The 15,055-nt window shown below is 47.5% G+C and overlaps 4 protein-coding genes across 6 annotated transcripts in view; 2 read left to right on the forward strand and 2 right to left on the reverse strand.

The window, feature by feature from the left end:
• Positions 1-4,330, forward strand: part of LOC120959578 (phosphatidylinositol 4-phosphate 5-kinase type-1 gamma) — a 47,084-nt gene extending 42,754 nt beyond the window's left edge. Inside the window, exon 19 of one of the 2 annotated variants that reach the window (XM_049610465.1) lies at positions 4,124-4,330. In XM_049610465.1, the coding sequence (XP_049466422.1) occupies positions 4,124-4,135 (12 nt within the window). In that variant the 3' untranslated portion in view covers positions 4,136-4,330. Of the gene's footprint in view, positions 1-396; positions 3,898-4,123 lie in introns of those variants that run through there. The other variant, XM_049610464.1, reaches the window with a different exon arrangement.
• On the reverse strand, positions 2,397-8,089 carry LOC120959580 (prolyl endopeptidase). The gene is made up of 7 exons (XM_040383067.2): positions 7,655-8,089; positions 6,974-7,343; positions 6,472-6,885; positions 6,241-6,400; positions 5,503-6,170; positions 5,200-5,412; positions 2,397-5,126 (listed from the first exon to the last, which is right to left on the reverse strand). Exons 1-7 carry the CDS (start codon positions 7,743-7,745, stop codon positions 4,730-4,732), a joined length of 2,313 nt encoding a protein of 770 aa, XP_040239001.2. The 5' UTR covers positions 7,746-8,089; the 3' UTR covers positions 2,397-4,729.
• A 1,344-nt stretch (positions 8,090-9,433) lies between these two features.
• LOC120959581 (tRNA-dihydrouridine(47) synthase [NAD(P)(+)]-like) lies at positions 9,434-11,685 on the forward strand. The gene is made up of 4 exons (XM_040383068.2): positions 9,434-9,562; positions 9,638-10,143; positions 10,209-11,433; positions 11,504-11,685. Exons 1-4 carry the CDS (start codon positions 9,531-9,533, stop codon positions 11,571-11,573), a joined length of 1,833 nt encoding a protein of 610 aa, XP_040239002.2. The 5' UTR covers positions 9,434-9,530; the 3' UTR covers positions 11,574-11,685.
• Positions 11,686-11,744: 59 nt separating this feature from the next.
• LOC125907538 (fructose-1,6-bisphosphatase 1) lies at positions 11,745-14,558 on the reverse strand. Of its 2 annotated transcripts, XM_049610470.1 has the most exons (5): positions 14,380-14,558; positions 13,446-13,518; positions 12,840-13,029; positions 12,500-12,751; positions 11,745-12,419 (listed from the first exon to the last, which is right to left on the reverse strand). In XM_049610470.1, the coding sequence occupies exons 2-5, from the start codon at positions 13,453-13,455 to the stop codon at positions 11,837-11,839; spliced, it is 1,035 nt and encodes a 344-aa protein (XP_049466427.1). In that variant the 5' UTR covers positions 13,456-13,518; positions 14,380-14,558; the 3' UTR covers positions 11,745-11,836. The 2 variants fall into 2 exon arrangements, with proteins under 2 accessions (XP_049466427.1, XP_049466428.1); XM_049610471.1 differs by lacking the exon at positions 13,446-13,518 and having other exon boundaries at positions 14,380-14,557.
• Between the last annotated feature and the right edge of the window lie 497 nt (positions 14,559-15,055).

The following is a 15,055-nucleotide window of genomic DNA, read 5'->3' on the forward strand; positions in this document are numbered from 1 at the left end:
AAATCATATACCATACTAATAGCGTATAGCGCAACCTACCTCTCTAAAACCCACCCTACTACTCCCTTCGCACTGCTGATCAATCTGCACTTGCTGCGCAATTGCAACAAACCCCACCACCCCTATTAACAATAATGCATTTGTAAATGATTCATCTCTTTTTTATCTTCTCTTTTTTCTTCGCGCTATCATCTCCATTCGCGCGTGTGCGTGTGTGTGTGTGTTTGTGTATATGTGCATATGCAATCTACCGCCCCGTATCTCTTCCCACCCTCGCTCAATTGGTTTGCGGGGACGCCTTCACATCGCCGCCTCTCATCTGCGCTTTTGCCGGAACATGGGACACACGCTACTAACCAAAACGCATCATCTTTCGCCACAATTTATGCTTCGTAGGAAAATTTACGATATCAAGTAGATTACGATTACAACTAATAAGCCGGACGAGGCCGGGTTAATAAAGTGTAAAGGGTTCTGTGTGGTGTCGACAATCGTCGACATTGTTGCTAGTAAGACCAGTGTGGAATTAGCCGCGTTACGCCGCGCACTTTACGCAAATAATGTTGTTGCGCAGACCGATACGAAAGGAAGCGGGGAAAAAGAGGACTATGTACATATGTAACAAACCGTATCATCATCAATCAGGTTGAAACCATACAGAAGGCTGACGACGTGTGTGTGCGTATTGCACATTAGGGAGAAAAGCGAGAACGGCGTGCCACAAAGACAATGAACTCGCGGAATGGCGAAGGAGGAGAAATCAAAACTCTTAAAAAAAACACTTACATTAGCTAAATAAGCGTTAATATCACGTTAGAAGTTCGTAACACATTCGCCTACCATTCCATAATACCGGTAGAAGAAGAAAAAACATCCACGGAAAACGGAAAGAGCAATATTATAGAATGATCATCCGGATTCCTGTTTCTTGTAAGGTTTTTTTTGTTTTTTATTTGTTATTTTATTGCCTAACCCTTTTCTAACATCCTCTATCAACTATACCCTTGTAAACCTTGCCATTAAATCTTTACCCTTCTAGTGCTTCCAAGTTTTTCGTTCGTTTGCGCCAATAATCGTTAATCGAAAACGGGATATAAAAGAAACTTATTGGACGTATAAATGCAAACATCCTTCTGCAGCAAGCAACTATCGATTGTTAATACATATAAGAAAGTATGGAAAGTTATATCGTTCGTTCATTACCTAATCCTTCTTCTTTCACGTTCTCCAAGCCTTAATCAATCCAACGAAAATAAGCTAAAAAAAGGGGTTCGATGAAAGTTGCAGTAAGTTGACGGTAGGAAGAGTTGACTGCTCCGGTAAAATAAAAACAAGCAAAGAGAATGGAAGCAGATGAAGGACAACGTTCAGTTCGAAACTTTGGAGTTGTCACCCGGTACAATTAGAGGCCTATAGCATTGACCAGTGGTAACCAAAATTCTAATAAGATTTATCTTTAATGATTTGTGATTTTAATAAGATTTCTAAGAATAGTGATTTTAATTTGTTACTAAGAAGATTTCTATTTCATGATTTGTGATTTTCCCAATACGAAAAGAAACAATCACATTATTTAAGCCAGCTCTCCTTTATCAAGGTTTTTTTGTTTCGAATCTCATTAAATCGCATGCATAATTTGTCCAAACAGAATCAATAGTAAATTAAATAATTATTTTTTATCAAACTTCAAAAATGTATGCAAAATTCTTCCAGTATTGTTGATGAAGGAAAAGGAATTAGTCGATAAAGAACAAGAAGCGAACCGTAAGGAAGCGGAATGACGCAACAACAACAAAAAAACACAATAAATACGTTAATATATTTAAGCAAGAAGATGTACAATAAGCAGTTGTAGGCACGATGTTAAAGCAAGAGTTAAACCATACGCATTTACCGTATTAGTCTCCCACGGGGTCTACTATACACACAGACCCCCCCATGCCACCACCACTAAAATCATTAACACACCCCCCTTATACGAGTGGTGTACATACGTATATATATATACACACACATATATATAGATATACATAAATATCATCCTAATTGTAAAGATAGCTACCATTCAATCTCATACCAGGCAAAGGGTTTTGTCTCGTCGCCCATCATTGGAGGGAGGGAGGAGTCTCATTCAGCCGCTAGTTTACTATTCGGAGTAATATTATTACTATTTATGATAAATATATAAATGTTATTCAATCGTGTTACAGAACCACACACAATAATGGAAGCGAAAAAGTTGTATAGGAGACGGTAAAGCGTGACGCATTCACGCATTTCTGTATGCAAACAAACACGTGGAAAGAAGATGATTTCAGAAGATGATGTATAATTTCACGTACTTTCTCTTTGCATTACGAAACAGCAGGCAATCTTCTTGTTTTTTGCAATTTCTGAGAGACGCCCTAGTTGAAGGTTTTTGTGGGGGGTTTTATTTTAAAGCAATTTTGCACAGCGGTAAATGAAACATCTGTATAATCAAAACACAATATCACTTACTTACATATACGAAGGGATGAAGAAGTGCGTTAAAGTTCATGTTCATCGGGTTGAAGGCAAGCAGAAGGAGGGAAGCATTATAAATTCATATATTCCAAATCTCCACTCGGTAGTGGTGGTACGGATAGACGCGTATAAATATAGACAGCAAACAGCAAATAGAAGAAGAGAGAAAAAACACCGTACACAACACTATAAATCGAGCATATAAATGTGTTGTGGAAGGGAGGATATAGATAGATAGTAAAGAGAAAATACAATAGGACAAACCCGATGGCAAAACAAATCGAATCGAATTAGAGCCACAACAAAGCGGGACGACGATGGGACTCGTCGATCATTAGTTCGACTGCGTTGTAAAACGCGTCTACAAGGTTTATCGTTGGACATGAGGAAACAATAATCGTATATATAGCATAAAACACACTCCCCCTTCTTCCCGCGATGGGACGATAACAGCAAAATGAATCGTATCGATGGTATAGGAAAAAGGCATACAGAAATGAGTGAAAAAATGAGCGTAAAAAGCAGACACACACACAATATATCCCTGAGGCAATAAATCGGAATGCAATAATCAACGTGTTAGTGGAACCGATCCTTGTCAGTTACTGTGCGCGGTACAACAAGCCCGAAACAATCTTTAGATAGGGAAAGTGATACGGCACGATTTAATAGGGACACATTTAGGCAGACAAAAGATTGAGCCCTTACTGAGTGCGGTTTATTTTTTTTTTTTTTGTTTTTTTGGGTGGATTAGGGTGATGTAAACGTTATCGCAATGTGTGCAAATGCCAATACTCTCTATAATAACCCTTCGAGAACGTAAAACAGCAGTAAACCTCCCACTCTCTCTGTGTGTAAACTCACTACTTACCGGACACGTGCATACGTATTCGCTCAATCTCATCTCAACGAAACGCAAAAATATGAAACATTTCATTACTAGACAACCCAACACTCCCCAACCAACACACCATAATACGATTTTGTCAGACTTCCTTAAACCATGCAAAGACGTTAAAAGAGACGTTACTGTAAGAAACCCGTTAAACATGTTTTGGGTCACACGCGTATATAGAGAGGTCACACGCGGTCGTAGGTGAAAGACACAAAACAATGTAACAAATCTGAATTGTGAATAGTGTTGTAACGATATGCCAATCGGGAGTGGTAGTAGTGACGAATAATAGTGGCTGGATCAAATCAACTGAAAAGGGGGAATAGAGAGGGCAGGACGAATTCCAAAACAACCAATATACACACACACAAACACACTAAACAACTAACTGAACTGAACTGCAACAATCCGCGTTGGGGGGGGGGAGCAAGACAGATGAGTACCAAAAGCATATAATAAAGAGAAAACAAATACAAACGAAATTAAAGCAAAGAAAACATAGCTAGAACAGTTGGGTCATTTAGATATACTAATTTCATACTTTGTGTGTTGCACTATAACTCCCTTTATATGTTCTTCATTTTCTGTATGTCAAGACTAACATCATCTGTACAACCGTCATGTTCTCTTGTGTTCTCGCGCCGAACCATTTCCAATTAGAATTTCATTATTTTATAACTCGACTTTCCTTTTCCTGTTTTTTTTTCTCTCCTTTCATTACAGACTCATCTTTAGTAGTGCTGTTAAGCGGTAGAACAAGGATGCATGGTTCCTTTTACGCTTAACCAGCTGTAGATACATATTGCTCGATTGCTCGTCAACCGATTTGTTCCATTATTTATTTATTGTTTAGAAAATCAAAAGCGCGCGCATTAAGTGGGAATGAGAATTGAGAAAGTGGACCACAATAAACTGGCATGATAAGAAAGAGATGAAAAAATACTTTTAATTAAATTAACTTTCAGGTAATTACAGCCAACCAAGCTTCTTTACTTTTTGAACAGTACGTTTATTTTTGTTTTCCATTTTGCTGCACCTAAACTCGATCGCGTACAATTGCTACCAAATTCTCGAATAAGCGCACACGCACGCAACAACATCAGCAAGCGCGCACCAAAGGGGCTCCGCCGCGAGGCTTGTTTTAATTCCAAAAAAAAAACATAATAATAATAATAATAAGTGCGGCCTTACACAAATAATAATATAATCCGAAATTTCGCTTCTCATTTCACGCCTCACGAAAACTCAAATGCTCAGCATGCAATTACCGATCAGAAAGATACTTCGCACTACCCAGCCCTCACAATATGTGGTGGTGCAGAGGCAACATTAAAACGAAAGCTTCAGTCCGAGCGTCTTGTACATGAACGTAAGGATGTCGGTCGCTTCCTCGATCTTCTTGGCCGTCGGTTTGCCCATACCGTGGCCGGCCTTGCTGTAGACGCGCAGCAGCAGCGGATTCTTTTGGTGTTCACTATCCTTGATGGCATCGTGCAGCGCCGCCACGAACTTGAGCGAGTGCAGCGGGCTGACCCGATCGTCATGGTCCGCGGTCAGCACGAGCGTGGCCGGATACTGGTCCTTCTCCGAGGTAGGTGTGCGCACGTTGTGGAGCGGCGAGTAGCGCAGCAGATTTTCGAAATGCTCCTTCTCGTTCATATCGCCGTAGTCGGACACCCAGGCGCGGCCGATCGTGAACTTGTGGAAGCGAAGCATATCCATCACGCTGAAAAGGGGGATGGTGAACGAGAAGAGGTATTAGAATAAGAAAGAAAAGGGATGCCTTTTTGCCTACTTACCCAACTTGCGCAATGGCGGCACCGAACAGATCGGGACGCTGGTTAATGCAGGCACCGACGAGCAGCCCTCCGTTCGAACCGCCCTGGATCGCGATCTTGTCGTGCGTGGTGTAGCCGTGCTCCACCAAATACTGCGCAGCGTGCTGGAAGTCGTCGAACACGTTCTGCTTCTTCAGCAATCGACCGGCATTGTGCCACCGTTCGCCATATTCGCTTGAAAAGAGAGAACGCAGCAAACGGTAAGAAGATTTGGGAGCATTTTTGTGAAGGGGAAGGGGGAACCCCTTCGAGGATAATACCTACCCACCACCCCGAATGTTCGGGTACGCCAGTATGCCATCGAACGAATCGATAAACACCAGCCCGGTGATGCTAAAGGACGGCTGCACGCAAATGTTAAACCCACCGTACCCGTACAGCAGGCACGGTTTGTGCTCCTTCTTCTCCTGCTTGCGCTGCACGATAAACATCGGCACCTTCTCGCCGTCCTTGCTGTGGTAGAAGATCTGCTCCACCGCGTACCGGCTGTTGTCGAAGTCTTCGATCTTCACCTCGCGAAACACGGTCGGTTCCATCGCACCGCCGGCGGCGGCCTCCGTTTTGCCCTCGAAATCGTAATGGTAGATGATGCCGGGCGTCAGGAACGATACGAAGTGGTAGAAAATCTCCGAATACTTCTTCTTGCCACTGAACCCGGCGACCGTCCCTATTTCCAGCGGGAACTTCGACACGAAGCTCCCGTCGGCCAGGCTGTGCACCACCAGCAACGATTTCACATCGTCGATGTACCCGAGCACGATCCGATCCTTGTTCACGCACGTCGTCCAGTCGAGCACGTTCTTCGGATGCTCCGGCACGAGCGTTTTCCAGTGCTCCATCTCGGGCTGCTCGAAATCGATGTTCACGATCCGGTAGTTCGGGGCGCCCTTGTTCGTGCGGAACGAAAAGATGTTATCCTCGTTGGTGACGTACTGTAAAGAGAAGGAAAGCCAAGGGGGAATGAGACGCTGGCAATCGGGTACGAGAGGCTGCCACACTCACGTCATAGTCACTGTCGAACTCGGTGACCACCTTCACGAAATCGAGCTTCGACTCGAGCGTACCGGCCTTCTCCAGATTGCTAAAGTACAGCAGCATATCCTTGCAGCCCTTCATGATGAACAGCATCAGATATTTGCCACAATCGGACACTTCCGGCATCCTGCAGAGGAGAGGGAGAAAAGCGCATGCATTACTTCCTTGTTTGCTTGTCCGGTCGCGTTCTATACTCACAAACGCCACGATGGTTCCTCCGGGAACTCGGCAATCAGCACATCCTTGTCCTGCGACTCGCCCACCCGATGGTAGTACAGCTTCTGGTTCTCGTTGGCGGCCGTTTCCGAACCGTCCGCCTTGCCCGCCACCACCGGGTAGCGCGCGTAGAAGAAGCCCTTATTGTCCTTCGTCCACGAGGCGGTCACGAACTTGGTGTGTTCGATCGTTTCCGGGAAGTCTTCCCCCGTCTCGACGTTGCGAATCTTCAGCTTCGTCCAGTCGGATCCGCTCTGGCTCAGCCCGTACGCGTACAGCTTGCCGTCGTCGGAAAAGCGCGACCCGACCAGTGCGACCGTACCGTCGGTCGAGAGTGTGTTCGGGTCGAGAAACACCTTCGGCTCACCGTCCAGCTTATCCTGCACGTACAGGACACTGGCAAAGGAGAGAAGGGGAGTTGAAACAGTTTGATTACATCATTGACTTTTCTACGCCAAAAAGGCGCTGCGCCCCGTACACTCACTCCTGGTTCTGCAGACCGGTGTTCATGAAGAAGAAGTACTTGTTACCGTGCTTGAACGGGCAGGAGTACTTCGGATAGTTCCAGCGCTTTCGCAGCTTCTCGTTCAGCTTCTTCCACTCCGGGCACGTGTCCAGGAAGGGTTTCGAGATTTCGTTCTGCTTCTCCACGTACGCCTGCGTTTCCTCCGCGTCCGGATCCTCCAGCCAACGGTACGGGTCGGCAATCTTCACGCCGTGGAACTCCTCCACCACGGACTCATCGCGCCGTGCCGCCGGGTAGACGAACTGCCGGGCTTCGGCGGCGGCTGCTGCTGCTTCGGGCATAGCAAGGCGACCGAACTGCGTGCGGCGTAACGCGCTGGAAAATAAACCTAAAAAGGTAACGCACAAACAATAAATCAATTTGTCTCTTCGCTTTCGTAATGCCATCCCAGCAAGCGAACAGGGCCACACATAGCAACACAAAAAGGCTGCCGACCGGCTGGCAAACTAACGATACAGACGCACGCACATAGCCACACGTCAACCGAGTCTACAAGCCAACCCCCCTCCCCACATCGACGGCGAGACCTACAGACCCAGTTTTGTGTTCTTACGTGTACACCAAGTCCCGTTTCGCCCGGTATACTCCACCTCTCCCCCCCCCCCCCCCGCTTCTTCTCCCTGCCCCACCATCACTCACCACTCTTGGCAGCTACTTGCAACGGTGGCGAACGTTGGGTGAGAACGGATCGGCAGCTACGCACTAACAGGGAAGTGGCCAACTTGTGCATACACACTTTGCCGGATGTTCCGGAGCTTGTGGGAAGGGAAAAGGCACAGACGCGAGCGGCACCAACTGCAAACGGTTGCAACTAAAATCGATCTGGACTAGAAAAAAAGGAAGCGCACAAGACTCAACTTCAACTTCGGGCAAAGCGGGGGTCCATGTAGAATGGGCACAGATTGGGGCTGCGCTGTGTTTTCCGAGCCTGCTACCCGTTGTTCTTATCACCACCAGCAACAGGGTGTTTTATTTGCCGAAAACGATAAAAGAGCGGAAAAAAGAGTTTCGCGACCGTGTTTGCCTGTTTGCCGAAGCCGCCCGAATTTGATTAGGTTTGTTAAAATGACTTTCAAGATTGCAGGTGCACCAAGGTTGCTGCAGAGCGGCAAGTGGTGAAAACCCAAGTTACAAAACAAGGGTAACGTTGATGCGACGTCAGTTTACGAATATTTGACTGTCCTTCTCCGATTTTAATTCAGTGATTATCTTTTGTAAGATAAAATGAGGATGCTCCGTAGCGGAAATGTCTTTAATTTCGAGTCTATCAATTATTTTGCGAAAACATATTTTATCTTTTGCCATCGAACAACTTTATAACGTGCCCGTCGTAGGTTCAAGCCCCATATGGACCGAGCCCCCATTCGCAGGACTGACTATCATGCTTTGAGTACTAGAGATGTGTCAAATGTATCTGAACCGTACAGCTCATTCGATTCACGCGCGAAAATGAATGCATTGGTTCACACGAAAAGAACTTCTTCTTCTTTGGCACAACGACCGATGTCGGTCAAGGCCTGCTTATACCACTAGTGGGCTTGGCTTTCAGTGACTTATTTATTACCATAGCAGGATAGACAGTCAGGTACGCATGGGGGTACGTTCCATTCGGGGCTTGAACCCATGACGGGCATGTTGTTAAGTCGTGCAAGTCAACTTACTAATTAGTTTGTAGTTCTACTGATTTTCAACATCAATTCCTAGACAAGAATCCTGAAATAAAACATTTTTTATGACCACCGATGAACCAGAAACCAAAAGCAGAATCCACCCAGAAACCAAAAACGTAAGCCAACCCACCTCCTCCTTATGAAATGTGATTTGATGCTACAGAAAAGAAAGAATTATTGGGATAATTTGATACTTTTTACAGACATTTCTATTTGTTAATGAACACAAGAACCCATCGCACGTCCACGTTCAATGTGATGAGCGACTCCCAAATAACCACATTATTTCCAGTTCGAATTTGCTACGCATTACCAAATTACCAAATTACGCAAATTACCAACGAACTGAACGTGACACTTAGAACAAAATAAGCTTCAAAAGTTGTCTGAAAAGGTGATCTCTTGATAGTAATGTGTTATCTAATTCTCACATCTTTTGTTTTGATTCTCACATCTACTCATTCAACATGATTTCTCGCTCCGCCATGTTTGATGACCTGTTGAACAGAAAAAAATATTCATCTTGTTGCTTCAAATAGTACTGAATCATCAAAAAAAATCTTACAATTGAAAAAAAAAACCCTTACTTGATTCCTTTTGTTTCAAAGATAGCGACAAATTTATCATATGAGAAATTCACCACTCACCACAACCTGATCCTTTATGTCAATTGGTCCAACGTCAATTTTTTCCACATTTCACCACCTCTCGAGGTGTTGTAATCACCTTGAGCACGTGCTTGCAACTGTCAAAGTTGTACCCAAAACAAAACAACTCCACGCCACAGCCGGTTGGTTGCGAAATTGGTTCACTGCAAGGATAAATTAGAACCTTCCTGCTCCACGATGGACGATGGAATATGCCACATAAAGGCGGAGTAAGTAAATCAGCACGAAATGTGCGTTAAGACCACTATGTTATTTACCTATAAATCGCACCATCCTCACGGCAGATTTCTTATTCCGCGTATTGTGGAGAAGCCGGATGAAACGGTAGAAATCGTCGCTCCAGCAGAAAAGGAAGGTAAAGCCGAAGATGCAAAGGTAGACGATACCAGCGAACCGCCCGAGAAGAAGGGCCGCATGGAGGGCAATGCAGAGGAACCGCAGGGTAAGAAGAAGAAAAACCGTGGCCAGAACAAATCACGCACGGTACCGTTCAAGGAGGAGGACGGGCTGCGACTCTGCAAATCGCTGCTGGATGGGAACCTGGGCGAAGATGCGGCGAAGAAGTGCACCAATGGAAACTGTCGCTTTTCGCACGATCTGGACAAATTTTTGCAACTCAAACCGAAGGACATTGACGGCACGTGCTACATTTACTCGACCAAGGGTTACTGCAACTTTGGCGTAACGTGCCGGTTTGCCGGTGCGCATCTGGATGAAAACCGTAGAAACATTTACCCGGAAGATTTTAAGCCCGACACGTCGATGCTTGTTTCCACCTGGTTGAGTACTGGTGAGTGGACTTTACGAGCTACACGATTTCCGTTGTAAACACCTAATTTGTCACTCTCGCCACAGATTTGCAGCACATACTACGCAAAAGGAAGTATAATTTTAACAAGTCGACTAAAATCGTCAACAAGTTCGACCGACTACAGCAAGAGGAAAAGAATGAGAAAGCTAAATCAAACGAGCAGGAAAACGGGGAAGCAAAGGATGATGGCGAGCAGAAGCCGGAAAAAAGTAAACCGGCCGGTGCGGTAACGGACGAAGACGTGATAAAGCTGCGCAGCGCCGAACGCAAGCGCATCGTGTTCCGCGACAAGCTGTACCTCAGTCCGCTCACTACGGTCGGCAATCTACCGTTCCGGCGCATCTGCAAGGAGTACGGCGTCGACATAACGTGCGGCGAGATGGCCTGTGCCATACCGATCATCAACGGTGCGATCCAGGAGTGGGCGCTAACGAAGCGCCACTCGAGCGAGGATCTGTTCGGGGTGCAGCTGTGCGGCCACAACCCGAAGCTAGTCACGTACGCGGCCCAAATCATTGCCGAGAAGGCGGATGTCGACTTTATCGACCTGAACACGGGCTGCCCGATCGATCTCATCTTTAACCAGGGCGGCGGTAGTGCGCTGCTGCGCCGCCAGAACGTGCTGAAGGTGATGGTGCAGAGCTGTTCGCGCCTGTTGGCCGACTACGGCAAAGAGTTTACCGTGAAGACGCGCATCGGCATCTACAACAACAAGCTGATCGCGCACGAGATGGTGCCAAAGTTTGAGGACTGGGGAGCGAGCCTGATCACGATCCACGGGCGGACGAAGGAGCAGCGCTACACCAAGCGGGCCGACTGGGAGTATCTGCAGCAGTGTGCGACCCAGGCCCAGTCCGTGCCGGTGTTTGGCAATGGGGACATCTTTGGCTACGAGGATTACGAACACATTCGCACCAAGTGCCCTAACATTGCCGGCGTAATGGTGGGCCGTGGGGCGCTGATTAAACCGTGGGTGTTTCAGGAGATTAAGGAGCGGAAAACGCTCGATCCGTCCAGCGGGGAGCGGTTCGAGATGCTGAAGCGGTACGTGAACTACGGGCTGGAGCACTGGGGCAGCGATACGAAGGGTGTGGAGACGACGCGGCGCTTCCTGCTCGAGTGGCAATCGTTCCTGTACCGCTACGTGCCGTACGGGCTGCTGGAGCGGCCGCCGCAGCGCATCAACGAGCGGCCGGATGCGTACCGCGGTCGGGACGATTTGGAAACGCTGATGGCATCGCCCAATTGTAACGATTGGGTGAAATTAAGGTAAGAATTGTTGTCTGTTGTCGTGTTCACGTTAACGTTGTTTCTTATTGGATTTGTACTTGTTTTCCAGTGAGATGCTGCTTGGACCTGTACCGGAAGGATTTAACTTTGTGCCGAAACACAAAGCCAATGCCTACTGAAAGGGGGAAACGAACGTAAGTGAATGTTGTTTTGCTTTCAAAATTCCTACTTCTCTTTCGAAGGCAGCAAAGGAAAGGATGTAAATAAAGTTGTGCAAATGAACAAAGCGAATCAGAGGAAATGGTCGAAAGAGAATATCACAGCCCTTCGAACATGCTACTACGGAGCGATACATTGTGAGGAAATTTTTATTACAATTAAACAAAACGGACAAACAAAACCACCACATGCACAACCACCGGGAACGGGACCAGCCAAACGCCTACTTGATGTAGCTGATCGCTTCCTCCACATCCAGCTTCGAGCCGAGATAGATGGGCGATCGCTGATGGATGGACGTCGGCATCACGTCCAGTATCTCCTTGCCCTTGGTCGCGTACGCTTTGCCGCCGGCCTGCGTCACCAGGTAAGCCATCGGGTTGCACTCGTACAGCAGGCGCAGCTTACCATTCTTGGCCGCAGCCGTCGCCGGATAGATGAAGATGCCACCGTACTTGATCGTACGGTGCACATCCGCCACCATGCTGCCCACGTACCGGGCGCCGTACGGTTTGCCCTTCGCCGGGTCCTTCTTGTCCTTCACGTAGTTCAGCACCGACTCGTCCCACGTGGACGCGTACCCCTCGTTGATGGAGTAAATGTTGCCCCGCTCCGGAATGCGCATGTTGTAATCGGTCAGCACAAACTCGCCGATCGAGGGATCGTACATGAAACCGTGCACCCCGTTGCCGAGGCTGATGACAATCATGGTGGCAGAGCCGTACAGTGCGTACCCAGCGGCCACAATCTTGTTGCCCGGTTGGAGTGCGTCCTGCTCCGAGGGGGTCGTGTTTTCCTTTACCTGTCTGTCAAAAATTACAGCGTTGCAGCGTTATTGAAGATTCTTTCTGCATAATATATATTAAACCGTTGCAGCACTACTCACTTGGTAATGGCGAAAATGGACCCAATCGACACGAGACAGTCGATGTTGGAGGAACCGTCCAGCGGATCGAACGACACCACGTACTTGCCCCGCTTGTCCGTCTCGATCTCGATCACGTTGTCGTTCTCCTCCGACACGAGCAGACAGGTGGCGTACGACGATTTCAGCATGTTGATGAAGATTTCGTTCGACAGCACGTCCAACTTTTTCACCTGCTCGCCCTGCACGTTCGTGTCGCCTGAGATTCCTTGCCTGCCAAAAAAAAGGTTTAAGGACAAATTAAATCGCTGCAGCACACACACACACGGATTAATTGGATGTGTGCGGCGTTCATACTTACAGCTTAGCGATGCCCGCCTTCCGCACCGCCGAGCTGATCGCCTTGATCGCGGTCTGGATGCAGTTGAGCAGCTGGGACAGGTCGCCGGTCGCATGTTTGTACTTTTTCTGCTCCTGCAGCACGAAGCGCGTCAGCGTCATGCAGTTCGAGTCGAAGGCGGGTCCCTGCTGGGTCATGATTGCGACCGAAGCTAAATAGCCGACCGAAGCAATGGTGCATGATTAGTCGGAAAGCGTTTTCGGCGGAGTGGAAAGTAGAAAAGGCAAACGTGTGAGGTGGTGGAAATATTATCAGCATGATAACGATCGTGTGTAACGGGGACGTGTTTAGCGTTAGTGACGGGCAGAAACTAGGCAATCCTGTATGTAACATATGTATTTATATACAACGAAAAAGGGAAAGTGTGTTGCTGGTGGTGCTGGCGCTGGACACACATCTGTATGCAGGGAGAGTGGGGGATGTGTTATCATGCAACTAGAAGCCATCATCATGCCTTTTGGTGGTTGTAATAGGAAGAACTTTGGTTGCAATTATCACTTGAAATCATTCCATCATTGGCAGGCTATACTACACAGAGACAGCGGTGCCCAGCACACGGTTACGTACGATTAGCCATTGCCGTTTCCCGTTGAACCACGCCTCCCCGTTGCTATGGTATCGAATGAGAGGGACGCCCGGGCTGTGCACACCGTAAGAAGAAAACAAGATACCGTCGTTTATTTTGTGGCAGTAAAACCGCGCTTTGCGCTTTTCACGCTGGCAACGGACGGAGATGGACGGAGATGATGAGATTCCGCTAGGGAGGGCCCCCCATAATGATAGACGTTTATCAATGGAGGCTTTTGGGAAGGTTGATAAGGACAGTTTCTATGGCTTTGAGGAGTTTCGTGCTATGGTTTGCCGGTGGTACTGCTGCTGCTGCCAAGCCAACCAACGTAGCCAGCGTGTAAAGTTTGTTGCTTTCCTATCACTACAGCACAAACACACACACACACGCGCGCGGTTTTTCAGCTTAGGGGTCAAAGCGGGCGGTCAATGTCACCGGTGTGGTAGACACGGTAGACAACCCGACATGCCGTTTTTCTTGTCCGCGTTGTCGTGCTTTTTCGGTGGGGAGGGGAGAAGAGCTGTGCATGAAATTTGGTTGCGGCACCCCGAAGCGGCCTGCAAAACTGGTTGCTGCACAAGTAGGCGATGAAAACAGGAATCAAAAACCCCGTCTCGATTTGGCTTTTTGGGGGCGAATTTACGGGCGGGTGTGGGGTAACTGCTAAAAATATACCCAAACTCAGCACCAAAACACATAAGAGTGTTGTGTTATGTGCAACCGGGCAAGTGAAACCGGCAGCATGACACGTCGAAAAAGCCAACATAAACAACGCGCCGATACGGTTTGGGCGGGTGAAAGGTTAACCCCCCCCCCCCCTCCCCCCTTTGAACGCTATTGTTTGCTATTGCTAGCTAATCCTACAATGATCATTGTACTTTTGGTCGCTGCTAAAATCACTCAAATTACTCTCCGTTGATCGCAAATTCTTACCTGATTCTTAGTAGACCGGGAAAGAGTGTAGTCTAGTAGGCACGCTGCGCGATCGACGACCGAACGTTTAGCCACCTCGTGTGAAAGTGAACCGTTTTGCGTGGATGCTGTAAGCGCAACACCTGAAACAACACACCCAGCGTACTGTAGGGCCACCGCAAGACTGAACGACTCACTGGCAGGCAAGAAGGATCGTAATACACACGGTCGGCAGCAGCAGCACCACTACTACCACGAGCAACGGTAGGGCAAGATCGATGGTTACGTCCATCCCAGCGCTACCAAACAAGAAAACCGGCATGGCGCCACTCTCCCACTCTCTCTCGTGCGTTGCGTTGTACGTTACGCTCTAATCTGCGCACACGCTCTCTTTCTCTCGCGGGCACCACACCACGTGTGTGTAGGTGTGAGTACGACACGCAAGATAAGCTGCACATCGGTTGCCTGGGTACGGTTCGTGACGTGTTGGTGAAAGGTATGTTAGAATTCGCTCTCACTAATCTTATTAGATACACACCCGTAGTGTAATCTTATTGGAATATTGTTCACATTGCCGAGGAAGAAAAATCATTTAGCACGGTTTTCATGAAGCGAGCCTCCCTTATCGTGCACTTCTTGTCTCATTACGCATTATCACCTTCGCTCACTATCTCTTCACTTTCTTGATCGTCTATGC

Source organism: Anopheles coluzzii, chromosome 3, assembly GCF_943734685.1.
Source record: "Anopheles coluzzii chromosome 3, AcolN3, whole genome shotgun sequence".
Taxonomy (NCBI): domain Eukaryota; kingdom Metazoa; phylum Arthropoda; class Insecta; order Diptera; family Culicidae; genus Anopheles; species Anopheles coluzzii.